Consider the following 25,235-nt stretch of genomic DNA (forward strand, 5'->3'; position numbering starts at 1 on the left):
ATTGAGGGGCTTTGGTCATGTAGTTAGCCTCCAATAAGTGTACCAGTCTAGCCCACTGGGAGAAAATCAAGGAGACTCGGGTCCAACACGAGGGACAAAATAAGTTGAGTCAGTCCAGCACAGCTTATTTCTACAGCAACCCTCACTAGAAAAACTCTACATGTTGATGAGAAAGAGAAGGAGGAGACAATACAACACCCATCATTGATTTTACGATAATTATAGAACTCTCTCACTTGGGATCAACAGTACAGAGTAATGGGGAGTGTGGAAGAGAGGTGAAAAAGTGAGTGCAGACAGGGTGGAGTGGGTGGAGAAGAGTGTCAGGAGTGATTGGTGACAGACGGATATCAGCAAGAGTGAAAGGGAATGTCTACAGGACGGTAGTGAGACCAGCTATGTTATATGGGTTGGAGACGGTGGCACTGACCAGAAAGCAGGAGACAGAGCTGGAGGTGGCAGAGTTAAAGATGCTAAGATTTGCATTGGGTGTGACGAGGATGAACAGGATTAGAAATGAGGACATTAGAGGGTCAGCTCAGGTTGGATAGTCAGAGAGGCAATATTGCGTTGGTTTGGTCTTGTGCAGAGGATAGATAGATAGATAGATAGATAGATAGATAGATAGATAGATAGATAGATAGATAGATAGATAGATAGATAGATAGATACAATAATATTAAATTAAAGAGTGATGATACTGTTCAGTGGATGCAGTGGATTCTCCATGATTGACGGGAGCCTGCTCAGTGCCCGTCGCTCTGCCACGGATGTCAAACTGTCCAGCTCTGTCCCTACAATAAAGCCTGCCTTCCTCACCAGTTTGTCCAGGTGTGAGGCGTCCCTCTTCTTCATCTGCCTCCCCAGCACACCACTGCATAGAAGACTGCGCTCGCCACAACCGTCTGACAGAACATCTGCATCATCTTATTGCAGATCTCTGCAATAAGGACACTCTTGCACAGAGCATCAGTATTGGCAGTCCAGTCCAATTTATCATCCAGCTGCATTCCCAGGTATTTATAGGTCTGGACCCTCTGCAAACAGTCACCTTTGATGATCACAGCGTCCAGGAGGGGCCTGGGCCTCCTAAAATCCACCACCAGCTACTTGGTTTTGCTGGTGTTCAGGTGTAGGTGGTTTGAGTCGCACCATTTAACAAAGTCCTTGATTAGGTTCCTATATTCCTCCTCCTGTCCACTCCTGATGCAGCCCACTATAGCAGTGTCGTCAGCGAACGTTTGCACGTGGCAGGACTGCAAGTTGTATTAGAAGGCTGATGTATATTGGCTGAACAGGACCGGAGAAACCACAGTCCCCTGCAACGCTCCTGTGCTGCTGACCACAATGTCAGACCTGCAGTTCCCAAGACGCACATACTGAGGTGTGTCTGTAAGACAGTTGACGATCCATGCCACCAGGTGTGAATCTACTCCCATCTCTGTCAGCTTGTCCCTAAGGAGCAGAGGTTGGATAGTGTTGAAGGCGCTAGAGAAGTCCAGAAACATAGTTCTTACAGCACCAACGCCTCTGTCCTTCCACTTAGGAAGGCCTAAGAAAATGTTTATGGATGTGGTGAGAGAGGACATGCAGGTGATGGGTGTGACAGAACAAGATGTAGAGGACAGGAAGATATGGAAGAAGATGATCTGCTGTGGCAACCTCTAACGGGAGCAACCAAAAGGAGAAGAAGATTTTTTTGACCCCTTCAGGTGTCACGTTTTTCTAGGCAGAACTCCCATCAGTTTATCAAGTAATGTTTGCAGTGGTCCCAGAATTCAGGAGTTCACATTATTCCCAAAACCTTTTCAGATATTTAATCTGTATGGATATACTGTACAAGTGCCTGAATGAGCAGTGTAACTCTGATTTGCCTAAGAGAAGGTTTAGGGATGTGGTGAGAGAGGACATGTAGGTGATGGGGGTGACAGAACAAGATGCAGAGGACAGAAAGATATGGAAGAAGATGATCCGCTGTGGCAACCCCTAATGGGAGCAGCCGAAAGAAGAAGAATAGAACTCTCTCACTCTGATCCCTGTAAAGATGCACTCCATCACACAAATGATAAATACGGAGCATACAAGACGGCGCGTCTTCAAGCGTAATCACCCACTTCGCCCCAAATGCAGGGGTCACTACATGCGCATCCAGGGCGCGCGCCCGTTACGTCCCATTGCCGGAAGTGTTCTGGCGCGCACCTGCCCAGTGAGACGTCGCCGCTCTCGACGTGTCGTCTTTCCCGACATGCCCAGCACTTCCTGTTCTGTTTGCTTCTGTTTACGGAGTCGATTTCTCGTTGCTTTTTCAACATGGAGTAGGAACTTAGTGCTCGGCACTAATACACGAAAAGGAATAGAAAGCAGCCAGAAAGGAGACTGTCCTAGCAACGGAGTCGATGTCAGCCGCCTTCCTTCAACGGTGAACGCCAAAGGCCGGAGATAAACAAAGCAGCCTCGCCCGCCCCTTTGGTGACAATGCATCAACAGGCGCAGCATTTCTCGCCGTCAAACGGGGATTTCACGTTCGTCTCGTCTAACGAGGCAGAAGGTAAAGTAGCCGAGCTTTATCTGGGCTGCAGTCGGAGGCGAAATTAGTGTTTGTTTGTCTTGTCAGTGAGGTGGAGTAAGGTGACATGCAGAATTAAAAAGAAACAAAAACAAAAAACGAGCGGTACAGAATCAGACACTCCATGTAAGCCCATAGATACAGTGTTAAAATACACATTGCGTTTAATTCCTGGATACAAAAGACTAAACTCGTCAGATCTTTTATTTCAGGCCTGAAAGCATTCTGAGATTTGTTAACCCATTTCTGTCACTGCTTGTAGAAATTCTAGACAGCGTGGCGTAGTAGTAGTTAAAGCTTTGGCCTTCAAACCCCGAAGTCGTGGGTTCAAATCCCGTTACTGACATAGTGTGACCCCGAGCAAGTCACTTCACCACTTGGAAAAACAAAAAGAATGGAACCGGTTATATGTCACGTGCTGTGGGGCGCTAGCCTAAGAAGAGTCTTTTTAACCTGGTTTAGTTGTATTTATATATTGTTTATCCAGGTGTTTGTTTTCCTCCAACATTCCGTAGGTTAAATCTGCTCTGTGTGTGTGTCTTTGTTCAGCAGTGGGCAGGTGCGCCGACCAAGGGTGGTGCCTGCGAGTCCAACACACTGACGCCCTGATTTGGATCACGTGGGTCCACAAAACAGCATGGATGACCGTTTTTTTTTTTGGTTTTTTTTGATTATTAATTTTCAATGCTTACTTAATCCTGAGCTGGGTCACTTGGGGCTTGTGCCCATCCCAGGTAAGCATAGGGCACAGGGCAGTATTTTAATCTACTTACAAACTCGTGTTCTTAAGTTAACACTATAAGTGTATATACTGTAGTGCAAGTCAGAAGTTTTGTTTCTTTTTAGCCATTCAATTGTGTATTTGAGAGGTATTTATGTGTTTGTCATAATTGAATAATATTAATTTATTGAGCCACAGTCAAAAGATAAATTTCACGGTTGGGACTAAAAGTGCTGTCCAACTTATCTACACTATGGGTCAAATATTTTAAAATTTCCTCAGTTTTTCCAGATTTTCTTCAAATGCAATGAATGAGCTAAAATGGTGTACAGGCCTCACAGCACAACAGTTTCAAGCACAGCCTAACGGTGCAGGTCGTACTATGAAGGGGAGACTTTGTGCTGCCGGTGTAGCAGGAAGAAAGCCGTTCCTTAAAGGACAAAACAGACCCTTGAAATACCGGCTGGGGGCTACTGCAGACTGGTGGTCTGTTCCAGATCTGCTTTATGACAGACTTAAGGGTTTTTAAGTAATCCACAGAGGTCAGGACACCTGTGCAAAGTGTTTGCTTCAACTTGCAAGGCTTCAATTACTTTAATTGCTGCAATCTGTTAGTTGTTCCCTGAAGAAGGCCCATTTGTGATATTCTGAAATTTCCCTTTATTGTTTTTCAGCGTTTGCTAACCTAAACTTTGAATTTAAATCTCTTAACAGTTTGCTGCTTACCTTTATATCATTTTAGGTCATTCATTGAATTTCAGCTGATTATATTTGAAGAATAACTGAGGTGCTCTAAAACGTTTTGACCGGTTGTGTATCAACTCAAGGAACATGCAGTGTCAGATTGAAGCATTTTTGTAATGACGGTAGCCCTTAGTCTTGGATTCACAAATTACTTTTCAAGGAATATTTTGGATTTAACTCCATATTAACATGGGATTTTAAAGCACATAGTCTTTTATTTCCAAAAACTCTGATTTCTGCAAGCAGCCTTCAAAGTCTTAAAAGCTGGCATTAAGTACAACTTCTCAGCACTCTTACCAATTTATTGGAGTATTTTACTAAGCAATACATCTGTTCAAGAGCAGTTGAATATGTTGTCAGGTTTGTTAATTAAGTGTAAATCAGTTCTCTTAAATTATTTTAAGACTAGCGTAGTGAAATGCCCATTTATTAAAACTGGTACATCTGTTTCAATCACATCATACATTTAGAAATTTCTGATCACCGGATATGATAGCCCTTTCGTCCCTCTTTCTTTGTGCCGCTTGTTGCCTTTGTTCATTGGTCATCGCAGCCCACATGTGGACGCTGGATGACATTTTGCCAGAGAAGGGTTGCCGTGCTTTTTTTTTTTTTTTACCATTTTTGTACCATTTTGTACCATTTTTGACCCACATGATCCATTTTTTTGCCATACCTTTCATTAGGTGGTTTTGAGCATGGCATGACATTTAGGATACCTCTCATGTAGCACTCTTGAGTTATAAGTGGGAGATGCCAGATTGAGAATATATATTTCCAACCTTCAAATGAACAAAGCAGGACTCCAGACTGGATGATTATCTCCCTATAAGTGTTCAGCTGTATGCCCTGTTACATGCAGAAGAGAGAGAGGGGTCACGATATTGATGTCCAGGGCTGTGGAGTCGGTACACAGAACCTCAGACTGTATGTCTGACTCCTCAATTTCTGGTACCCCTGACTTCTTTATTTGTAATTCTTCTCCTTCTTTTGGCTGCTCCCATTTGGGGTTGCCACAGCAGATCATCATCTTCCATATCTTTCTGTCCTCTACATCTTGCTCTGTCACTCCCATCACCTGCATGTCCTCTCTCAGCACATCCAAAAAACTTCTCTTAGGGCTTCCTTTTCTCCTCTTTCCTGGCAGCTCTATCCTTAGCATCCTTCTCCCAATATACCCAGCATCTCTCCTCTGCACATGTCCAAACCAACACAATCTTGCCTCTCTGACTTTGTCTCCCAACCATTCAACCTGAGCTGACCCTCTAATGTCCTCATTTCTAATCCTGTACATCCTCATCACACCCAATGCAAATCTTAGCATCTTTAACTCTGCCACCTCCATCTGTGTCTCCTGTGCCACCGTCTCCAGCCCATATAACATAGCTGGTCTCCCTACCACCCTGTAGACCTTCCCTTTCACTCTTGCTGATACCCGTCTGTCACAAATCACTCCTGACACTCTTCTCCACCCACTCCACCCTGCCTGCACTCTCTTCTTCACCTCTCTTCCACACTCTTCATTACTCTGTACTTTTGATCCCAAGTATTTAAACTCATCCACCTTCTCCAACTCTACTTCCTTCATGCTCACCATTCCACTGACCTCCCTCTTATTTACACACATGTATTCTGTTTTGTTCCTACTAACCTTCATTCCTCTCCTCTCTAGAGCAGATCTCCACCTCTCCAGGGTCCTCGACCTGCTCCCTACTCTTGCTACAGATCACAATGTCATCAGCAAACATTATAGTCCACAGGGCCTCCTGTCTAATCTCGTCTGTCAACCTGTCCATCGCCATTTCAAATAAAGGCCTCAGAGCCGATCCCTGATGTAATCCCACCTCTGTCACACTTCCCTCATACATATCCTGTACCACTCTTACATACTTCTCTGCCACTCCCGACTTCCTCATACAATACCACCTCCTCTCGAGGCCCCTTGTCATATACTTTCTCCAGGTCCACAAAGACGCAATGCAACTATTATTATTTGTAATTAGACTTGTGTATTTACTATGTTCATTAAAAGCACACAACATACAAGGCACTTCATCACTGTCAGCGTGAATCATCTGGCTGTTAGCACTCTAACTTGATAAAGTTTGGGTTTCAAGGCTGTAGCAATGTTATTTTGTCTTACAAGCACTTATTAGCATTAAACATTAGACTAAATTTGCAAAATTAAAAAAGAAGCAGTATTTTTATCAAGCGACTAGAACAGGGGTGAGCAGTGGCGGTCCTGGAGAGCCGCAGTGGCTGCAGGTTTTCATTCCAATCCAATTGCTTAATTAAAAACTAATCCTTTCCAAACTCGGACCTTATTTAATTTTATGGCTTGTTAGTCTGCAATGTAAGGTTCCTATATTGTAGATTTTTCTTTTCTTTCCAAGGCTATCGTCAAAATGATTTTCTGTCTGTCACATTTTCTATGAGGTGTTTTAATAAATCAAACAGTGCATGATGAACACACAGAGTTGTAAATCGAAACAAGCAAGATGGTGAACTGCTGACTGCTTTGTCATTTACATCTTATTGCTAATAAGGAGCAATTAAAACAATGAATGCAGCTGTTTAAAATTGAAATAAGCAGTTGAGGGTGGGGAACCTTAGCAAGTGAGACCACTAAAATGAAGCATCAAAATGTCACTTAATAAGAGCTTCATCAGCAAAAATTGACTTCTCATTAAGAAACTAGGTTGTAACAAAAACCTGCAGCCACCAGGACCGACATTGCCCACCCCTGGTCTAGAAGAAAAAACAGTTTAAATGATTCAGTACGTGTGAAATTGGAAATTTGAACACACATTACAATTTACCAAGTCCGTCTCCACAGCCCTGTGATATCCACCAGTAGTAATTTCCAGACAGAGGGATATGCTGCACTTGACTGTCTATTGGGATGCCTGTGGTTAAGCCTCACTACTTTTATTGGCTCGGTTATTTTAAGAAGTGATCGTCTGTTTTGTGCCAACAGCAAATTACATAAAAGGAAAGATTTAAAAAAAAAAAGCTTTTTAGCATTTTTAAAAAGACAAATCAGTACGTCTCAGTAGGTCTTCTTATTGAATTAACCAGTGAGGTTACACTTTTGTTACTAATTTGTGCTGCTTATATTTATATATGTATGAAGGATATACAGTTAAAGTATTTGTTACAGCTGAAGCCGAGACAAAACTCTGTTAACATTTTGTTTGTAGTCATACCCTTGTGTTTAGCTTTTAAGACTGCATTTTTTGTAGTCACTGGGAGCTTAAAATGTTCAATAACTTGCCTGACTGAGAGCAAAGAGGGACACACTGTGTGTAAATGTTCGGTCCACAGAGAAAGAGCAGCATTTAATAATTAGGATAAAAACATTTCAGTGCTGCCCAATGAGAGTTTGGTTTGGTTCAGGACTGAAGACTGGCCATATCTGTCTGTCAGTGGTGGTGTGAGTATTGTTTGTATAATTTTACTACTTTTTGTATATTAAATTAGAGCAGTGCTTCCCAAACCCACCTGTGGCTACGAGTTTTTGTTCCAAAGAGAATCCTAATCCGTGAACCTGATAGCACTGATCTCTCTTAATTAACTGGTATTATTTTTCTTTTATTCTACATTCAGAAAAGCACCCGAGCATGATTTTACATTTATAAGACATTTAGAAATATTTCTGCTTTTGCTAAATACTTAGCTCTCTTTTGTTGCTTTCATTTTATTTTGCCCTTTCTCTGTGCAGTTTCCCCCCTTTGTTGTATCTTATTAATGACAGTTAAAAATGAGCAGAGCAGACACGCTGGCAAGCAACACTGAATAATCAAAGGCTGCAACTACTTTAGTGTCAGACCCGGTAATTAGAAAACAATGGATTAATTAAACAATTACAACTAGCCAACCCGCGGCGTACCATACGCCGCATAATCAGGCCGGTTTTTTAATAATTTTTAAGCACAGGGAGAAAATTTAACATTTGCAAAATCGGTAATGTAATAAATCAGCAAGAAAAGCAACATTGTAACAATGCACGGAACGAACCAAAACACAATCGTCCGTGTGGCGTAGCGAGGTGGGAGGGGGGTGTGTACAAAGTGTAGGAGCATAAGAAGACGCATGTTTGTCGCGGATGCGAATTGCTGTATGTAGCGTATACAACACTTTGCTATGGTGCACGGGGTCGTGCGTCGAAACCGAAAACTCGTTTTTTAAAGACTGCTCACTTCATTGTGTTTTAACCTCCGTTGTAAAGGAATGTTTTAATGATCCCATGGGATACCCCTTGCAAACAGTTTTATACGCTGCATATGGCGATTCACCTCCGCGAGAAACATGCCTCTATTAACAGTCAACGTGTGGGAGGGGGGTGTGTACAAAGGGTAGGGACGAAAACAGTGGGAGCGTATGAGTCGCACTTAGTGGCAATTCCACGGTTTGCAGCCTGAATGGGGTTCAACGGCTTACCCACGCTGGGTAGACACACGCTCAATCTCATGCATAATTATTTATTGAATGGTAAACACTTCTGGAAAGACAGGGTTGTCTAAAACAGGTTAGTGTGAGAATACAACAGTAAGTGAATGAAAAGATGGAACTCTGGAGAGAGCAAAATACAACACAATAGTGAACCCGCGGCATAACAAACGCCGCATAATTATTTATTGATGGTTGAGCACTTCTGGAAAGACACAGGGACACCCCTCGCAAACTGTTCTACACGCCGCATACAGCGATTCACATCCGCGACATGATTTTTCCTAGATGGTCCTGTCACGTCCACCCTCGCACTCGAAGCATACACACCGCCTGGTCATGTGTCCGCTCGCAAGAGAAACTCACGGAGAGCCGCCCACCAGCTGCCTGTGTGTGTGTCTCTGTCTGTCTCTGGCGTGGCTTTCTCTTGCGCTGCCTGTGTGTGAACCGGTCAGGCACAGAGAAGGTCAGCTGCTGACAGAGCGTCTCGACTGTTGCAGGGCCTGCATTGGTGAAGCAGGTGAGACGGTAATGAAACAGAGGCACAGGGCTTATTGGTTTTTAAAGACTGATTCCTTCATTGTGCTTTAACCTCAGTTTTAAAGGATTGTTTTAAGGATCCCATGGGATACCCCTCGCAAACCGTTTCACGCGCTGCATATGGCGATTCACCTCCCCGAGAAGCATGCCTCTATGAACAGTCAACGTAGCTCGGAGGTGCATGACATGCACATGACATTAACCTGACCTGCACTGCATGTGGCCCCTACGACAGACGAACATAAATGACGCCATTTTTTCTGTGTCGTTGCGTGCAAGTTGGTGGGCGTGGCCCTGCGAGTTGTCGTCGTATCCAATGGTCTTGGAGTTGGTGGGCGTGGCTCCTTTCTGTGTGCGCCATAGGTGTCTCTCTTGTCGGCTTAGTGAATCCACGCCTTCCGCGTGCTTTTCATGGTTGTCTTGCCTTAGTGAATTATATATATATATATATATATATATATATATAGATACCTGGGAAAGTAGAATGAACATCAAGATGAAAATATTGTTAAAAGGAAAAAAAAAATCATTATTTAAATATAACTGATTAGTACATTTTAATATATTTTTTTACCAGTCTTGGTTTTCTAATTTCTATATTGTTCCCAAAACACAGAATCTGGGCAATAACACATCGCTTAACTAGTCCGGGAGTTTAATTAAAAACAGAAGCTGGTTGGAACGAAAATCTGCAGCCACAGACATTGAGAACCCCTGAATTGTAACACTGCCATTTTGTTTCCAGACTAAATGCATTTCCTTTATTTATTTGTTAGGTTTACGTTCCATGCATACAGCGTTCAGAGTTGGTGAAATGAATGTGCAAAAATATAAAAATCAAGATACCCTGGAGTGGACTTCCCGAAGTTGTGTATTTCAGTCCGCGAGAAGCCAGTTAGATGGCTTGGGTCTGCTGGATGAAACCAGTTAGCAATTCATCTCGCTAGTGCTAGTCATGTTCTCAGTATTGTGCTGCGTTCATTAAGTGGAAGTTACTGAATGTATAAATCAGAAGAAATTGTTTTTAACAATACATACAAGTGACTAGAATAGAAATGTAAATGCAAAATATATAAACTGTGTGAAGTTTAATATTATGTTTTTCTGGAAAATCCTCAAACATGACAAATAAACTGGCAGTTTTCATGATTTATTACATTTTGACCTTGGATTCTGCAGAGTATTGACAGCAACTGACTTCAGAAATTGTTATGATTCAGTTAGTCTTCCATTGCACTGCATTATTAATAGAATTAGACTGTGTTGTTGTCTTCTGAATATTATTTTCCATAATGTAATGGATTTTGACTGTATTGCCTTAGAAATGAATTTTTTCCCTTTCAATAATCTCATAAGAACTTTAAATGCAAATCGATGAGGTAAATACTGCGTCTGTGACCATCTGTTGCAACCCAGAATGCTTAAAAATATTTAAAATGTTTAAGACAATGTTAAATTAAAAACAGGAAGGATACTCTAAAAAATAAACTATGACTTTAGCATTTTAACTAAAGGTCAGCTCTTCTTAGAAGCATGTTAATGAGCAATTCTATGAGTGAATCTCGTTCATTAATTCTTTTGTAGTATTTTCACACCTGGATATTACAATTTTGCATCCATTCATCTTTTCAAGAAAGCACAACCCAGGCAAATGACCGATATGATTAATGATGGCAGGCACTGCTCCACATGTTTTTACTGTAGCAAGTTAGGATGTTTGGGCCCCATAGCAAGACGCATGTTTTAAAAGCCTAAAAGTGACTCGGAAGTGGAAGTCCTTGCCGGACTGATTTCTCAGGCCTAAGTGCCACTGCCCATCCTGATATTCAGTTCATTTCAGTTTCTGTATAGTGCTCTTCACAGAGTGCAGATACAGACTGCATTTTATATCTTACTCAATACAGATTTAGTACACATAAAGAAACTGATTTGTTTAAAACACTCAGGAAAATAAAGTAGTTTGAAACTGATTAAAATAAATGGAAACCAACGATATCTGTCCATTAAATAATAGCTAAAGTATGGCCAGTTGACAATGGAGGAGGGGAAAATTAAACTCCAGTCAGCAGCATCCCTGGTCCCACAGTCGACTGAAAGAGAGAAAGTCAAAAACAAAATGTCAGTCCTAGACAACTCCGCTAAGTAGTCACCCACCTCCTCCTCGGCTTTCTATAGTGGAGTCAGTGCTGGGCCATCTAATTTGATGACAGAGTCTTCTCATTCTTTTGACTCCAATGTTCCCAGTGTCTCGGGTGGCTTTTCCATGAACAGGAAACATCTTAGCTATAGAGCAGTGGCTCTAAGTGCCACAAAAAGACACCCAGATGAGAAACACAATAGAAGAGAGTTATTAACCATTAATAATTATGGAAATCGTATATTTTTTTTACAAATAATGAACAAACACTATATATCACCACCTTATTGCCCCACACTGTTCTTTAAGTAAATTAAATAATTACAACCCATGAAGCACACTTGACATCCATCATCTTTTGAAACTGTAGAGGCGCTCAGGTTGAAATTGTCAGTGGGTTGCTTCCTCCGTTTAATCAAATAATGAAGGGCTGAAAGACTAACACCTTTTATTTATGAAATCTATGGACTGCACGCACTCTTAACAGCCACACAGTGACCCTTTGTATTTGAAACCAGATCCAGTCGTTCAGTTCCATTTATTCCTAAAGATGCAGCTTTTACTTTCAAGACCAGTAATGGGTAAACTCATTAAAACATTGTCAAAATAAAACTCAAATTACAAAATTACCATGGCAGATATTATGAAAATAAATACAACTAGCTGAAGTTCGCCGTAGCATACAGTGGTGTAAGAATAGGAACGGAAAACGGCGAGAAAGGTATTCAGTATAACAAAGGCTTAGGAAACCAGTATACGCAGTATAACGAAAATAGCAAGGAGCGAAACCAGTGCCAATGGTCGAGAGAGTACCTTCCTGTAGCAGGCTACGGAAAACATAAACATATATAGATAATAAGACGCGGCATTCACTGTGTTTCCCTGTCGACACGATAAGTCAGCGCGTCCGCCCTATCGTGAGTGGTAAAAGTGCCTTTTAAACTAATACAGGTAGACAAGGAAACCGGATTTTCTGATGAAAAAACAATAAAGTTTTAAACGATATCTTTTACATACAAGAGATTTTGGCGAATCATTTACATGCAATTATTTATATCCATTTATACACTAAATGTGTGCGCTTCCCATGGTCTTAGAATTGTCGGGCATGGCTCTCTGTCTTGCTTGCCCTTAGTTAGAGTTGCAGGGCAGGGCTCTGTGAGTTGGTGATCGTGGCTCTCTGTCTTGCGTACGGTGTAAAGTCAACATGGCTCAGTGGTGCATATGGACTTTTACACAGACGAAAGCGACTGAGGCTGTATTTGGTGAGCTGCTGCGTGCCTCGAGAGTGACGATGATCTTGGGAGGACGGTTACAGTTGGCGTGCATGGCTCTGTCATGCGTATCCCATGACGCAGTAGAAGGGTTAGAGTTGGCGGGCGGGGCTCTGTCTTGCGTGCCCTCATTGTCTTGTGTGCCCTTAGTGAATTATATTTATATAGATTCCATTCAAAAGATTGGGCACCCCTGAATTTCATATTAATACAACTTCAACAGCAAACAAAGTAAAACTGTGTCAGTTTTATGAAGATGTTTATGTACAGTTACAATTTATTTAATCTAATGAAAAAGTGAAAAAAATAAAAAGTAAATGAGACATTTGAAATGTTCAGGTACACACTTAGTGACACCCTGTTTGGCAAAATACAAAAATATAAATAAATAAATAAATACCGCTTGCAAATGTAGCGCTGAGTTCTTGCTTTGGAAATTTGTCCCCATCCTTCCTGCTTCTTGAGCTGTCGTGTGCACAGCATGTTTAAGATCTGCCCACAGATTGTCAATGCCATTCAAATCTGTTGAATCCATGGGCCACTCCAAAACCTCCCCGTTGTGTTTCTTGAGGTACTTCATAGTAGATTTTGAAGTGTGTTTTGCATCATAATCTCTTCGTAAGATCCGTACTTTTTTCAGCTTCAATTTTCCTGGCTGACTGCTTGATATTCTCCTTGAGCATTTGTGGATATTTATTGTACTAGGGTGTTGTACCATGTTAGCCATTATGAATGTAGAGAAAAGCTGAGCAAAATGACAGCTTTTATTGGCTAATTAAAAAGATTACAATATGCAAGCTTTCGATATTTATTGGAATCCATTTTTCCTTGTACTCATGCAGTGTTTTCTGTGTCGGTAGCTGCCACACATCTCCAAAGCTTTTTTCTTGACTGTTGTACGCATGGAACTGCATGTAGCCACATTTTGTGTAGAACATGTCGTTTATTTTTACCACTAATGCAAAAATCCCATCAGCTTACTATTCCATTTATTTTGCATTGTGCTCTTCACAGAATGGTAGCTGTTTACTTGGACTACTTCAAACTGAAACAGAACCGACACTTACAGTTTTCACTTAAGGCATAGAACTGCCGCCCAAAGCAGTCGCCCGTACAAGTACAGCCCTGGAGTTGTTTTTGAAATATCTCACCACATGTACTTTCATCTGAAATACTTCCAACTTCATCCCCTGTCTCAAACTGTAAGCAAGTATGTTGTACCAAAGAGTGCACACTAAATATTCTTATCTCTTTATGAAAATGTTGCCATTTAGAGGGATGGTGCAAATAAGCCATGCAAAATAAACTGTAAGCTAAACATCCATCCATCCATTATCCAACTACCAGGTCACGGGGGTCTGCTGGAGCCAATCCCAGCCAACACAGGGCACAAGGCAGGAAACAAACCCCGGGCAGGGTGCCAGCCCACCGCAGGGTACACACACACACAGCAAGCGCACACTAGTGACAATTTAGAATCACCAATGCACCTAACCTGCACATCTTTGGACTGTGGGAGGAAACCCACGCAGACACGGGGAGAACATGCAAACTCCATGCAGGGAGGATCCGGGAAGCGAACCCGGGTAGAAACTTAAAATACATTTGCACTTTTTTCTCTTTATTAAACTTGCCATGCTGTATGTTTTTCCGGGTTCAAAGGAAATCGCATAGAATGCAATGTGCAGTCACCACATGGGACATCAGAGAGGCAGTACAGGATAAGCTGGGTATTTTTCAAGTCGAAGTTTCTTCACAGTCATGGTATTTATATTGGTTTTCCACTTGAAATTGCACTCTATGAGAAGCATTATTTTTATACATTTTAAAAAATAACTAGCTTGCTCTTGCATTTAATAATGGAGCTAATGGATACCATTATAAGACAAACTACTTTGACTTAAAAATAGTGTTTTGAATAAAAAATAATTTTAAAATCTAATTTTAATTGATCTATTTCTCTGCTTCTTTGAATGGAATTCTCTAACAGTTGTGTTTAAACAAAATGTCATTCAATAGTTCCAATAAAAATACACATTCATTACAGTGGTTACTTTATAATTCTGTCAGCCATGCCAACTGGAAATGCCAAGAGGATGGCAAAGTCCATAGAACATTCAAAACAAAAAGGTGTTTGTATGGTAAAAATCTGCCAAACCTGGTTAGCAAATGTAGGAGCAAGACAAGTGCCATTGGTATATCATTAAGTCTCTCTTTTTTTTTTTTTATCTTTAATCTTCCAGATCTTAGTGGCTCAATTGACTCCCCAGATGTTAAAGTGCATATCAACGGCGACTCCTCCAAAGACACAACTGCAACAACATTCCTGCGGCAGAGAGGTTATGGCTGGTTGTTAGAGGTTGAAGAAGAGGACCCAGAAGACAATAAACCTCTTCTGTGTGTATACTTTCTGGAAACTTATATGCAGTGGAAACCAATGCTAAATAATGTCATTTGATTTTGTTCAGTAAAATTAGCAACATTTAGGTTTTTAAAACAGAAGAGAAAACGTGGCAGTGCTGAATTATTACACTCAGTCACTAGTGTTCAGGAAAATGTACAAAGGCCAGGCAAGCCTTAGTGCAAAACATTTCTTACATATTGGTATGTTTGTTAAAATGTATTGGGGAAAAATCACTATGATTACCAGCTTTTTTTACATATGCCTTTTTGAATAAACTGTTTTATTATTTATTTTGAAATTTTTAATTGTCGTTTCTACTTTTTTGCATCCTTAGCTTACACTATGTAACCTATTAGAAGAAAAACTTTCTTGCAAACTGTGCAGTAAATTGATGAAACAAAGCTGATAAACATTGAGGTTATCGAACATTCAGACAAATGTTGACATTAAAATCCAAGAATGTTAATATCTTTAGAAATATATTGCTATGTCTGCAAAAATAAGTCTGATTTATGAGAAGGATGCTCCTCTGGTGTAGCGGCAAAGTAATAGATGGTTTAGTTAGACACATTTTCACTTACAGTTAATGTAGCTATACATATCCATGTTAAGATAAATCTAAACATGTATTGTGCTGAAATATTCAATCAAATTAAATACATATTATTTTTGATTTGATAGATATGCCTAACAAGTAACCATCTTAAGATTTGTTGGAAGATAATTTCATTGTCCCAGTTGAAGAGATTGGGTAGCACTGCTGCCTTGCAGTAAGGAGGAATGCATGGAGTTTGCATGTTCTCCCCGTGTCTGCGTGGGTTTCCTCCCACAGTCCAAAGACATGTAGGTTAGGTACATTGGCGATCCTAAATTGTCCCTAGTGTAGAGGTGCCCAATGCGTCGATCGCGATCGACCGATAGATCGGAAAGGTAGTGCAGGTAGATCACGTTGCATTCAAAAAACATTTCTTTAAACGTTAGTCTATCTTTAAGATACAAATGGGCAAACATCCTCCACGGTACCCTCTTCAGTTGCGAGATCAACCACAAGCGTTACCACACCCATACAATCAGATTGTGATTCAGACTACGAATGCCATGATTATATATATATATATATATGGATTGGCTCCAGCAGACCCCCGTGACCCTTTGTTAGGATTCAGCGGGTTGGATACTGACTGACTGACAGTTGAAGAGATAAAAGATTAATAATATTTCAAAATCTGCAAAATTTTCCTGAAACCAAAATATGCATTATTTCTTGAAACTTACTCTTGTGTTATTCCTTCCATAATGAAAAAACATTCCTTTTTGGAGATGTTTAAGACATATCACATGGAGTTATTCTATCATAAAATATTTTTTTGTACGCACTCTTATTTTAAAATACAATTTAAGCTATAGTTTATTAATTTAGAGGGGGTTGCATAAATGTCAGTAGGAGTTCATTAATTCAGAGCTGTTTCTTAATACAGTTCATTAGTTATTTTAATTAAAACCTGCTTGAACATGTTACTATAATAAATCCTGCCTTATGCCATGACAGTGGCCCACGTTGCATGATGTTAGTAATGGCTATTGATTTTTATCAGAGTTTTGACTTAGTACAGTCTCCCCATTTGCTTTAGTCCAGTGCTGGCGATTCCTCTTCCATAAACTCTCACCTGAAGACCGACTGACGAGGTGTGAATATCTCTGTGCAGACTCATTGTCCGAACACTTCATGTTTTTACACATTACCTCACTGGCTGATTCCAGTGTAGCAGTAAATGTTTCTGTACTAGTATTTTTATGAATCATCTTGTATTTCCACATACTTTTCTAGAATAAATACATGATTAAAATGGTGCCGTTCAATGAGTAAATAGTGAAGAAGGTGCTTAACAAAATCCTTAAAAATACAATTAAAAATAACAAGGTTCAATGCAATATTATTCAGATGCAAGCTAAATTTTTTGAAAATAACTATGGATGATTCTGCAAAATTAAAAAAAAAAAAAACTGGATTTACAGTGAAATGAATTTGGCAGATTAGGAAATATTGAACAAACATGCAAGGGTAAATGATTGTATGATAATATGCTTTCCACATTTTTTCTTTTGTCTAAATATGTCTGTCTAAATATGTTTTTAACACAGGGAAGAACTTGATATTGATCTCAAAGACATATATTACAAAATCCGCTGTGTGCTGATGCCGATGCCTTCCTTGGGGTTTAACCGACAAGTGGTGAGAGACAACCCAGATTTTTGGGGGCCTCTGGCTGTGGTCCTTTTCTTCTCAATGATATCCCTATATGGCCAATTCAGAGTAAGTAGGTGCCAAGGCTCTGAAGTAGATAATAATTTATCATTCACCATACTAATTCTTGACTTAATTACTGTTTTACAATTGTTAGACTTAGAATTCGAAATAATTATGTTTGTAGTTGTATTTTGAGAGCGATCTGCAGAAGAGTTAGTCTTTTGAAGAGGCTACAACAGCTTTTGCAAAGTTACAATAAACATGTACAACTTGTGTAATTTAGGTATTTGTAATTTGCATTATTCATGTACTAGGAGGGAAATAATTACTGAAGAGTTATAGTACAGTAGGAAAGTGTGCTTTATATCCATAAAGAAAGACATGATGACATTATATAAGGTGTATGGCTTAGGAGTATTAGAGACATTTTTAATACAGGCATACATAAAACCAACTATAAATCGAATGGAATTGAAAGCATAAATATGCATTTCAAGTAGAGGTGTGTACCTCCGCTGGTCATTCGACTCGATTATGATTATCATATCAATGATTCGATTCGATATCACAATGCAGCCCATCAATTTTTCTGCATTACTTCACATTATGTTTTCAAGTACAAATACAAGCAGTGAGATGTAAGGTCCCGTTTTTATTTAATAAAACCTGAAAATGTAAACAGAAATTGTCACAATTACATTAAATTGTGAACAGAAATAAATAATATAGACATAGCTTATCAAAATGTAAACAGAAATCGTGATCATTACATTGTAAACAGAAATAAATAGTGTAGGCCTAGCTTACATCTTGTATGAATATGGTCAGTCTTCAAAAACAAAACATTCTGTGGTGCTATGATATACAAAATAAAATCTATAACATAAAATAAAATAACAGCACTGTATACAGGGCACTTCATGAAAGTGCACCACATTACAAAGACAAATTACAAATTAGTCAATGTTCAGCATTTGGGACCAGTTGAATAACATGCTCTGGTTTGGGAGTGGATTTTTCTGCAGTGACCTCATCTCTGGCTGTGGGGAAAACCTGCTCTGCAGAAACTACTATTGTGCAAAATACAAAATAAGAACTACACAAAGTAACATCTTTAACATCAGCACTGGGCACTTTTTGAATGTGCAAAACATCACAGGCACTGGTTTTAGCATTTGGGAATTTGTAAGTTTTAGTGCCAGAACACCAGGTGATCTACGTGCTCTGGTTTGAGAGTTGATCTTTTTGCAGTGACCACAGGCGTTTCTGGTTCACTTTCAAAAGGTGGATGGCTGTAGTGCAGTGATGGAAGAATGTCAATACACGTTGGATTCTTCCCAGAAGTCTGGCGAGTGTGGCCACTTTAAGGGCCTGCTAAGAGGCGAGATTCAGCGTGTGGGAGAAGCATCTTATATGCTGGAATTTTCCGACTTGAGCTGCAGCCAATATGTTTGAAGCATCGTCCATAACGAGCACCACATCTTTGTCTGATAGCTTCCATTCTTCCACAGCATGAGACAGTAGCTCTGCTAGATGCGTGCCTGTGTGAGACTCAATCACAGCTCTCGTCTGCAGCACAGAGGACATAATCTGCTAGTCCTCGCTAATGTAATGTGTTGTCACTGTAACATAAGACTCCGTTGCCACTGAAGTCCATGAATCACGTTTTTGCTGCCCGACTAGCTTTGTTCATTGACACTGTTATCTGGGCTCTGGTTTCATGGTTAAGAGCCGGTATAACCTTTTCTGTAAAGTGGCTGCATGACGGGACCTTGTACCACGGCTCCAGCGTCTGTAACAGGTGCTGAAACCCAGCGTTGTCCACAACGGAATATGGCTGTAAATCTTTCTCTATGAAGGCTGCCACAGCCTGGGTTATTTTCTTCCCTTTCTCAGAGCTAGGCAGTATTGTGGACAGAGTCTCATAAATTCTTGCCTGTGCTGGGTTTGGGATTTCTCAGGCCGGTGAAAACGGTTAACGTGATTTCTTAAGTTGGTAGTGTTCCCAACATATTTACATTTTTGTGTGTTAGGCTTTACACACTGCATACGACTTGTCTAGTTCATGCTTCCCAATCAGTTTGTAAAATCCAAAATGAGTCCAGATATCAGCTTTTGAAATGTTTGGAGCATTTGTAATCTCTCGGCCTCCCGCCGCCATGCTCTACCACTGAGTATGCAGTGAGTGACGTCAATGAGATGAGTTACTTCTACACAGAGCAGCGCTCTACTCTGATCAGGCAACCACAGTCACTACCAGGATGACTTTTTAACTAGAAGCAATGTCATTATGATAAAATCGATTGTTCTGCCACTGCACCGATGCAGAAACGTTCACGTCTGCATTGCGATGCATTGAGTGATTCATTTCAACACCCCTAATTTCAAGGATATCTGAAACTAAGATGTGTAGAAATACTCAGCCATATAGCGATAAAGAGTACTGTACCGCCATTAGTTGAGAATGAATTGAGTGTCAAGGATGAAAACAATAACCCACCCTATTAATAAAGTAAGAGTTTGATGCCTACTACAGCTAAATGGCAATCAAAAATAAAAGAAAAAATAACTTTTACTTTTTGGAAATCCATCAGTTATTTTAACTTTTACATAGAAAGAAATCATAGTAAATTAAAAACCATAATATAATTAACTAGTTGTTCTACTTTATACTTTAGGTTGTGTCCTGGATCATAACAATCTGGATATTTGGATCATTGACAATCTTTCTGCTTGCCAGAGTTCTAGGTGGTGAAGTAAGTATATAAAGTGTGAAGTTAAAATAAGTATTTTTGTTTCATCACGAGACTTGAAACAGACTATAAAGCAAATTAAGAGATACCAAGCACTGAACTGTGCAGAAATCCTCAACAATATCCGATACACCTGCATATGTGATGGGCATAATATCCAAGTGTAGCCTCGAGCACCATAAGTCAGTAATGTTGTATCTCTAATACCTTACTTCTATATGTAGTTTTTGTTAATGGGTAAGCACTCAGAACCAGTAAAGTCATGAGTTTTATCTTTAACAATTGATATTTTCCGTTGTGAGTTGACAATATTTCTCTGTTCTAGTGGGACAATTTTACTTTCTACTCCATTCTCCATTCTTGTGTAGAAGAAGAAAAATAGAGTATCCTTGTACAACTGGACAGCATAAGTAGAAACCCAAGAAAGAGATTTATGTGGACAAATCAAAAGGAATGCAAAAAGTAAACTTTTTATTTTTGAAAAGCAGAACATTACAGCGATAAACTACTCAATCAAATAATTACAGCATAGCAGATACTACAGTTTACTTTAAAATAAAAGAAAAACAGAAATGCAAGAGAGCAAAACAAAATTAAGATCGAAACAACACCCCGCCATATCAAGTCAAGCAGAAAAACCCCTTCTAATTGTTTAAATACAATAGAGCAATTAGTAGAATAAGTCACCAGCCCGGCATGCTTATTCTGAAATTGTACTAATGAATTCTTGCCGTGTTTTGAAGAAGTTTTGGACATATGTATTTTTTTGAGCCTTAACAGAGAAAACCGTGAATAATAGACAAGCGGTATTCATTGAGAAATGGCATTTGACTAATTTGTATGTTTCATGTACCTGTACATTGTAGTTTACAGTGCCTAATAGTGTTGGCAAAGAACTTCCTAGCTCATATTGGAGTCTGCAATTTATAATATTGAGCATTTCCATGGTTCAGTGCAAATTTTGGGTAATGCTTTGTGTCTGAGTCCCTTTATAGTACAAACTAACCAGTTTCTTAAATAATATTTGTCTAATTTTTATTTTATATGTTGTGTCTAGGTTTTTCAAAAAATTGAGTTTGTTGTTTTGTATGGAGCGTTTTCTCCTTTGGGTGCTATTCATGGTCAGGACCTGTTGGTATCTGATTTAAGAATATTTTGAAGATAAATACAGTAAACCACACAAATGAAAATTCCAAGTTGGTTAATATCATAATAAAATACTCTAATAACATTGTTTTCATGTTGTCCATTTGCTAGGTTTCTTATGGACAGGTTCTTGGGGTTATTGGCTATTCCTTGCTCCCACTAATAGTAATATCACCTTTACTCTTGATAGTTGGAGGATTTGACGTGCTATCAACAGTGGTAAAGGTATGCTATGAGCTTTTTCTTTAAATTTTGATTGTGTTATAAACATGCAGAAGAAATGATTATACTACTAAACTCTAGATTGTATGCACTTGAATTATTTAGTTCTCAGTACTTTCAATATCAAAAGTAAGTTGTATCTTTTTGATTTTTTTAGGAAAGCATAACTTATTCAAAAAACATCTTTAATAAAAAACAGACTCTTTCAGCAATATATGAAAGTGGCAGTGTCATCATCGTTGTTGTTGTTTGTTTTTTTTTAAACATTTGCTTTTTTGTTTCAGCTCTTTGGAGTGTTTTGGGCTGCTTATAGTGCCGCTTCCCTGCTTGTTGGTGATGAGTTCAAGACCAAGAAACCACTTCTGATATACCCCATTTTTCTCTTGTACATTTACTTTCTTTCTCTGTACACTGGGGTTTGAACTTTGATATGTGGTTTGGAATTGCGCTTTGAACAACGATCATCTTGTGAAGTAGCATCCTCAAGGACCGTATGCTATAAATGTAGCGTTACAGCCTGGATGAATTATCCACTTTTTCTATTTGGAATGGTGTTGGTCCAAAAAAAGGTCGTAAAACAAATTTGTACAGTTTATTTAATTACAAAATGTAGCCATGACCTGTACGTAAATGAAAGTTCTAGGATTTGTTTAAAACCTCTTACAACTCTGATGGACATTTATGGATTCTGGACTAAAAGTGTCTTTGCACTATGCATTGTACACTGCCATGCACTACCGAACTTGAGTTTCTCATCCTCCGAACTATTGAGTAATCCCTTTTTTAAATGAATGGGTTTGTTCTATAAAATGCCTGTGCCAAAAGCAAAGGCTTATGGTCCTCCATGTCTTAAAAAGAATTATAGCAATTAATGAGCTCGGGTTCTCATTTTTTAAGGCGACAGTTCTGTCACTGATTAACAGTTTGCATTTGGTCATCTTAATCATAAATGTATACTTAATAAAATTCATTTAAGCTAATTTATATTATGTAGGGCTTCAATATAACTGTAGACTTTGATAAGGAGAAAAAAGAATACTCATAAAATGGGTGCCTTTTGTTTTCTGTCATGGCTTGTTATATGAAGACAATATTTTCAGGGTGTAAATTTGTAAAAGGCAAGAAAATAAATTAAAAAGACACTATATTCACTTCTAAATATATGGACATTTATGAGCATTTCTCCACATCTATGGCAGGCAGGACTGCTGTAGTAACACAAGAAAGGGCAGAGCAGATTCTTGACCAACAAGTGGCGGTGAAAGGTGGGTCTTCAACTCATGCAGCCACTCCGGTGAGTTGTTTGGGTTTGTGGTGTTGAACAATATTTTAGCAAAAAAAGTATTCATTTTACATGTTTTGAGCAAGCGACTGGATAACAGACCTGGGATTATGCAACACGAGATATGATAGATTTTTATTTTTTCCATGGACATTTTTCACATTTTTTGTTTGCTGGTTCGTCTGCCCACTCAAACCGAAATGTCAAACTCTGCCCATTTTAACATTTTAAAATGAATTTCTTCAGCTTTTATGAGAAAGAGAAACATAAATATTTACTTCATACATAAACAGCATATAGTGTTTAACCATGTAATAGAGAATTTAAATACATTAGATTCAAGCAAATGTTATAAAAATTAAGTGCACGTTTATTTAAACAAAGGAAGATGTTGGGTATGAATGGGCAACACAATTTGAAAAAGTACTCTATACCATTCTTAGAAATGTTGATTTTTATTGCTTTAATGATTAAATTGTATTCTTTTTGGCTAAAATGTATATTCTACTTTGAACAGAAGTCTCCAACAAACGTTTATAATGCAGTAGGTGTTCTATTATGGAGTCCCAGGGAGGATGTGGGTAGAAATTTTAAAAATCAGGAGTGAATTACATTTTGTGCACACATTTTCATTTAAAAATTTGCTCGATTTAGCTAATGTGTGCACTTTGTGGTGCCCTTGTAGTATATGGACAGCCTGATGCCTCAAGCAGGGGGTCTCATAAATTTGGTCCTGGAGGGCTGCTGTGGCTGCAGGTTTTCATTCTAACCCTTTTCTTAATTAGAGACCAGTTTTTCCTGCTAATTAATATCCTTGGTCTTAATTTGAATTGATTTTCTTTTTAAGACTCAGACCCCTTAATTATTTTTTTCCTTAATTAGCAGAGAAACAATAACGAAATGGGATGGCACGTTGTGCAGTGGTAGCGCTGCAGCCTTGCAGTAAGGAGACCAGGGTTCACTTTTCGGGTCCTCCCTGCGTGGAGTTTGCATGTTCTCCCCGTGTCTGCATGGGTTTCCTCCCACAGTCCAAAGACATGCAGGTTAGGTGCATTGTCCCTGGTGTGTGTGCCCTGCAGTGGGCTGGCACCCTGCCCAGGGTTTGTTTTCTGCCTAGCGCCCTGTGTTGGCTGGGATTGGCTCCAGCAGACCCCCGTAACCCTGTGTTAGGATATAGCGGGTTGGGAAATGACTGACTGACAATAACGAGATACAAAATGAGCTGACACATGACCAGTTAACCTGTGTCCATCATACATCTGAAAACAAAGAAAGGTGAAAGTCTCGGTGATACCGATCTGCTCGGGTCCACAACAAATTTTGACGAGGCTCTTAGAAAAAAGAAACTCAACAGTTTTGCAAATGTGTGCTGTGGAAAAATGGCTTGCCACTGAATTAAACAAGTTTTAACATTAACAAAGTATAGCAAAAAAACAAGAATTGGTTTCTAAGTAGAAACTGGTTGGTGTCTGATTGCTCGATTTAGCTGGTCATCCGTTGGCTCACTAACTTCATATCTCATTTCTATTTGGTAAAAATGAAGCAATTGGGAGAAATGAGTAGTAAACAAGTCAATTAGTGTAAAAAACTGGTCACTGTTTAAGAAAAACGTTAGATTGGAGCGGGGACCCCTTGGGCTAAAGACACTGTGATAAAGCAATTTCTCTTGATTTGGGAATGAGTTATGGTCACATTGTAGTGACTCCAGCCTTATGGAGCGTTGCTCTGAGCACGTGGCAGCTGTAAAGGTTTTCCGAAGCTAACGGGCAATGCCAACAACGCCATACCAACTTTACCAGACTTTACTGCTGATCCTTTGCAAGGTGCAAGAAGACTGCAGGGCTATCACTGGATGGACACAAAGTGTTGTCATTTGGCAGGTTTTCATGCCAAATTGGGCTTCTATTCAAATACTGTTGTGGGAAAATTTAGATGGTGGCAGGTTGCGGTTTTTGGGTTAATTTTAATAACCATGTGCGAGGTTTTGGCCAATATTTCAACCTCATCAATGACGTCATATCGAACGGTTATTGTATGATGTGTGAAAATAAATGTCCAGGCTTGTATTCTTTCAAAGATATGTTTGATTATGCGCTCATAAAACTTTCGGAGCATCTCGTTTAATCACATCGTCATCATGGGTAAGGTACTGTGCAGAGTGGGAAAAAGAAGAGTAATTTAAGGACTGGATCCAGAGAATTCTAGCAGACACCACAAAAGCTTTCTGTAAGTATTGCCGATGTGAAATTGGCGCTAATCGGGGCAACTGAAAAGCACTGTCGCAGCACAGCTGCTCATTTTAATGCTTGAAGTCTTTTTGACGTCGGAGGGCAGCCCGCGAAGCCGGTCGTTGTTGACAGCTCAGTCAAGGTTGCTGAACTGCAGTTAGCTGTACACATCTGACATCTGTGCTTCATCTACGGAAGACAAGGGCAGTGATAACCTCGATGCTTTACATTTCTGCTAGTTGATAATATTCTAAAACGTATATTCTTTTCTACTATACCATTAAAGTATTTCCTGTTAGGAGCTAACATTGTCGTACAGCCAGACACACAATGGTGTCTTGCACCTTGCATACCATGAACAATTTATTTGACTGTTCTGCATACACTACATTTGTTTATGCTTTCCTTTTAACATGATTCATATTTTCTGGCATTTCCTTTAGCTCTGACACTGTTGATGCATATCACTATGCTGCACTGAATGTCATGTTGTGTCACTGACATTATAGTTAAAGAAAATG

The 25,235-nt window shown here is 39.5% G+C and overlaps 1 protein-coding gene across 1 annotated transcript; it reads left to right on the top strand.

The window, feature by feature from the left end:
• Nucleotides 1-2,213: 2,213 nt before the first annotated feature.
• Nucleotides 2,214-22,363, top strand: yipf4 (Yip1 domain family, member 4). The gene is made up of 6 exons (XM_039738224.1): nt 2,214-2,548; nt 14,675-14,828; nt 16,978-17,149; nt 19,762-19,839; nt 21,094-21,207; nt 21,489-22,363. Exons 1-6 carry the CDS (start codon nt 2,476-2,478, stop codon nt 21,624-21,626), a joined length of 729 nt encoding a protein of 242 aa, XP_039594158.1. The 5' UTR covers nt 2,214-2,475; the 3' UTR covers nt 21,627-22,363.
• The last annotated feature ends 2,872 nt before the right edge of the window (nt 22,364-25,235 follow it).

The sequence above is a fragment of the Polypterus senegalus genome, chromosome 16 (genome assembly GCF_016835505.1).
Source record: "Polypterus senegalus isolate Bchr_013 chromosome 16, ASM1683550v1, whole genome shotgun sequence".
Classification (NCBI taxonomy): domain Eukaryota; kingdom Metazoa; phylum Chordata; class Cladistia; order Polypteriformes; family Polypteridae; genus Polypterus; species Polypterus senegalus.

What these genes read in the sequence shown, in the direction of transcription:
- yipf4 (XM_039738224.1), top strand. Translation starts at nt 2,476, where the DNA reads ATGCATCAACAGGCGCAGCATTTCTCGCCGTCAAACGGGGATTTCACG. An exon ending in CTCGTCTAACGAGGCAGAAG is followed by an intron (nt 2,549 to 14,674) that starts GTAAAGTAGCCG and finishes TTAATCTTCCAG; the next exon opens with ATCTTAGTGGCTCAATTGAC. An exon ending in CCAGAGTTCTAGGTGGTGAA is followed by an intron (nt 19,840 to 21,093) that starts GTAAGTATATAA and finishes TCCATTTGCTAG; the next exon opens with GTTTCTTATGGACAGGTTCT.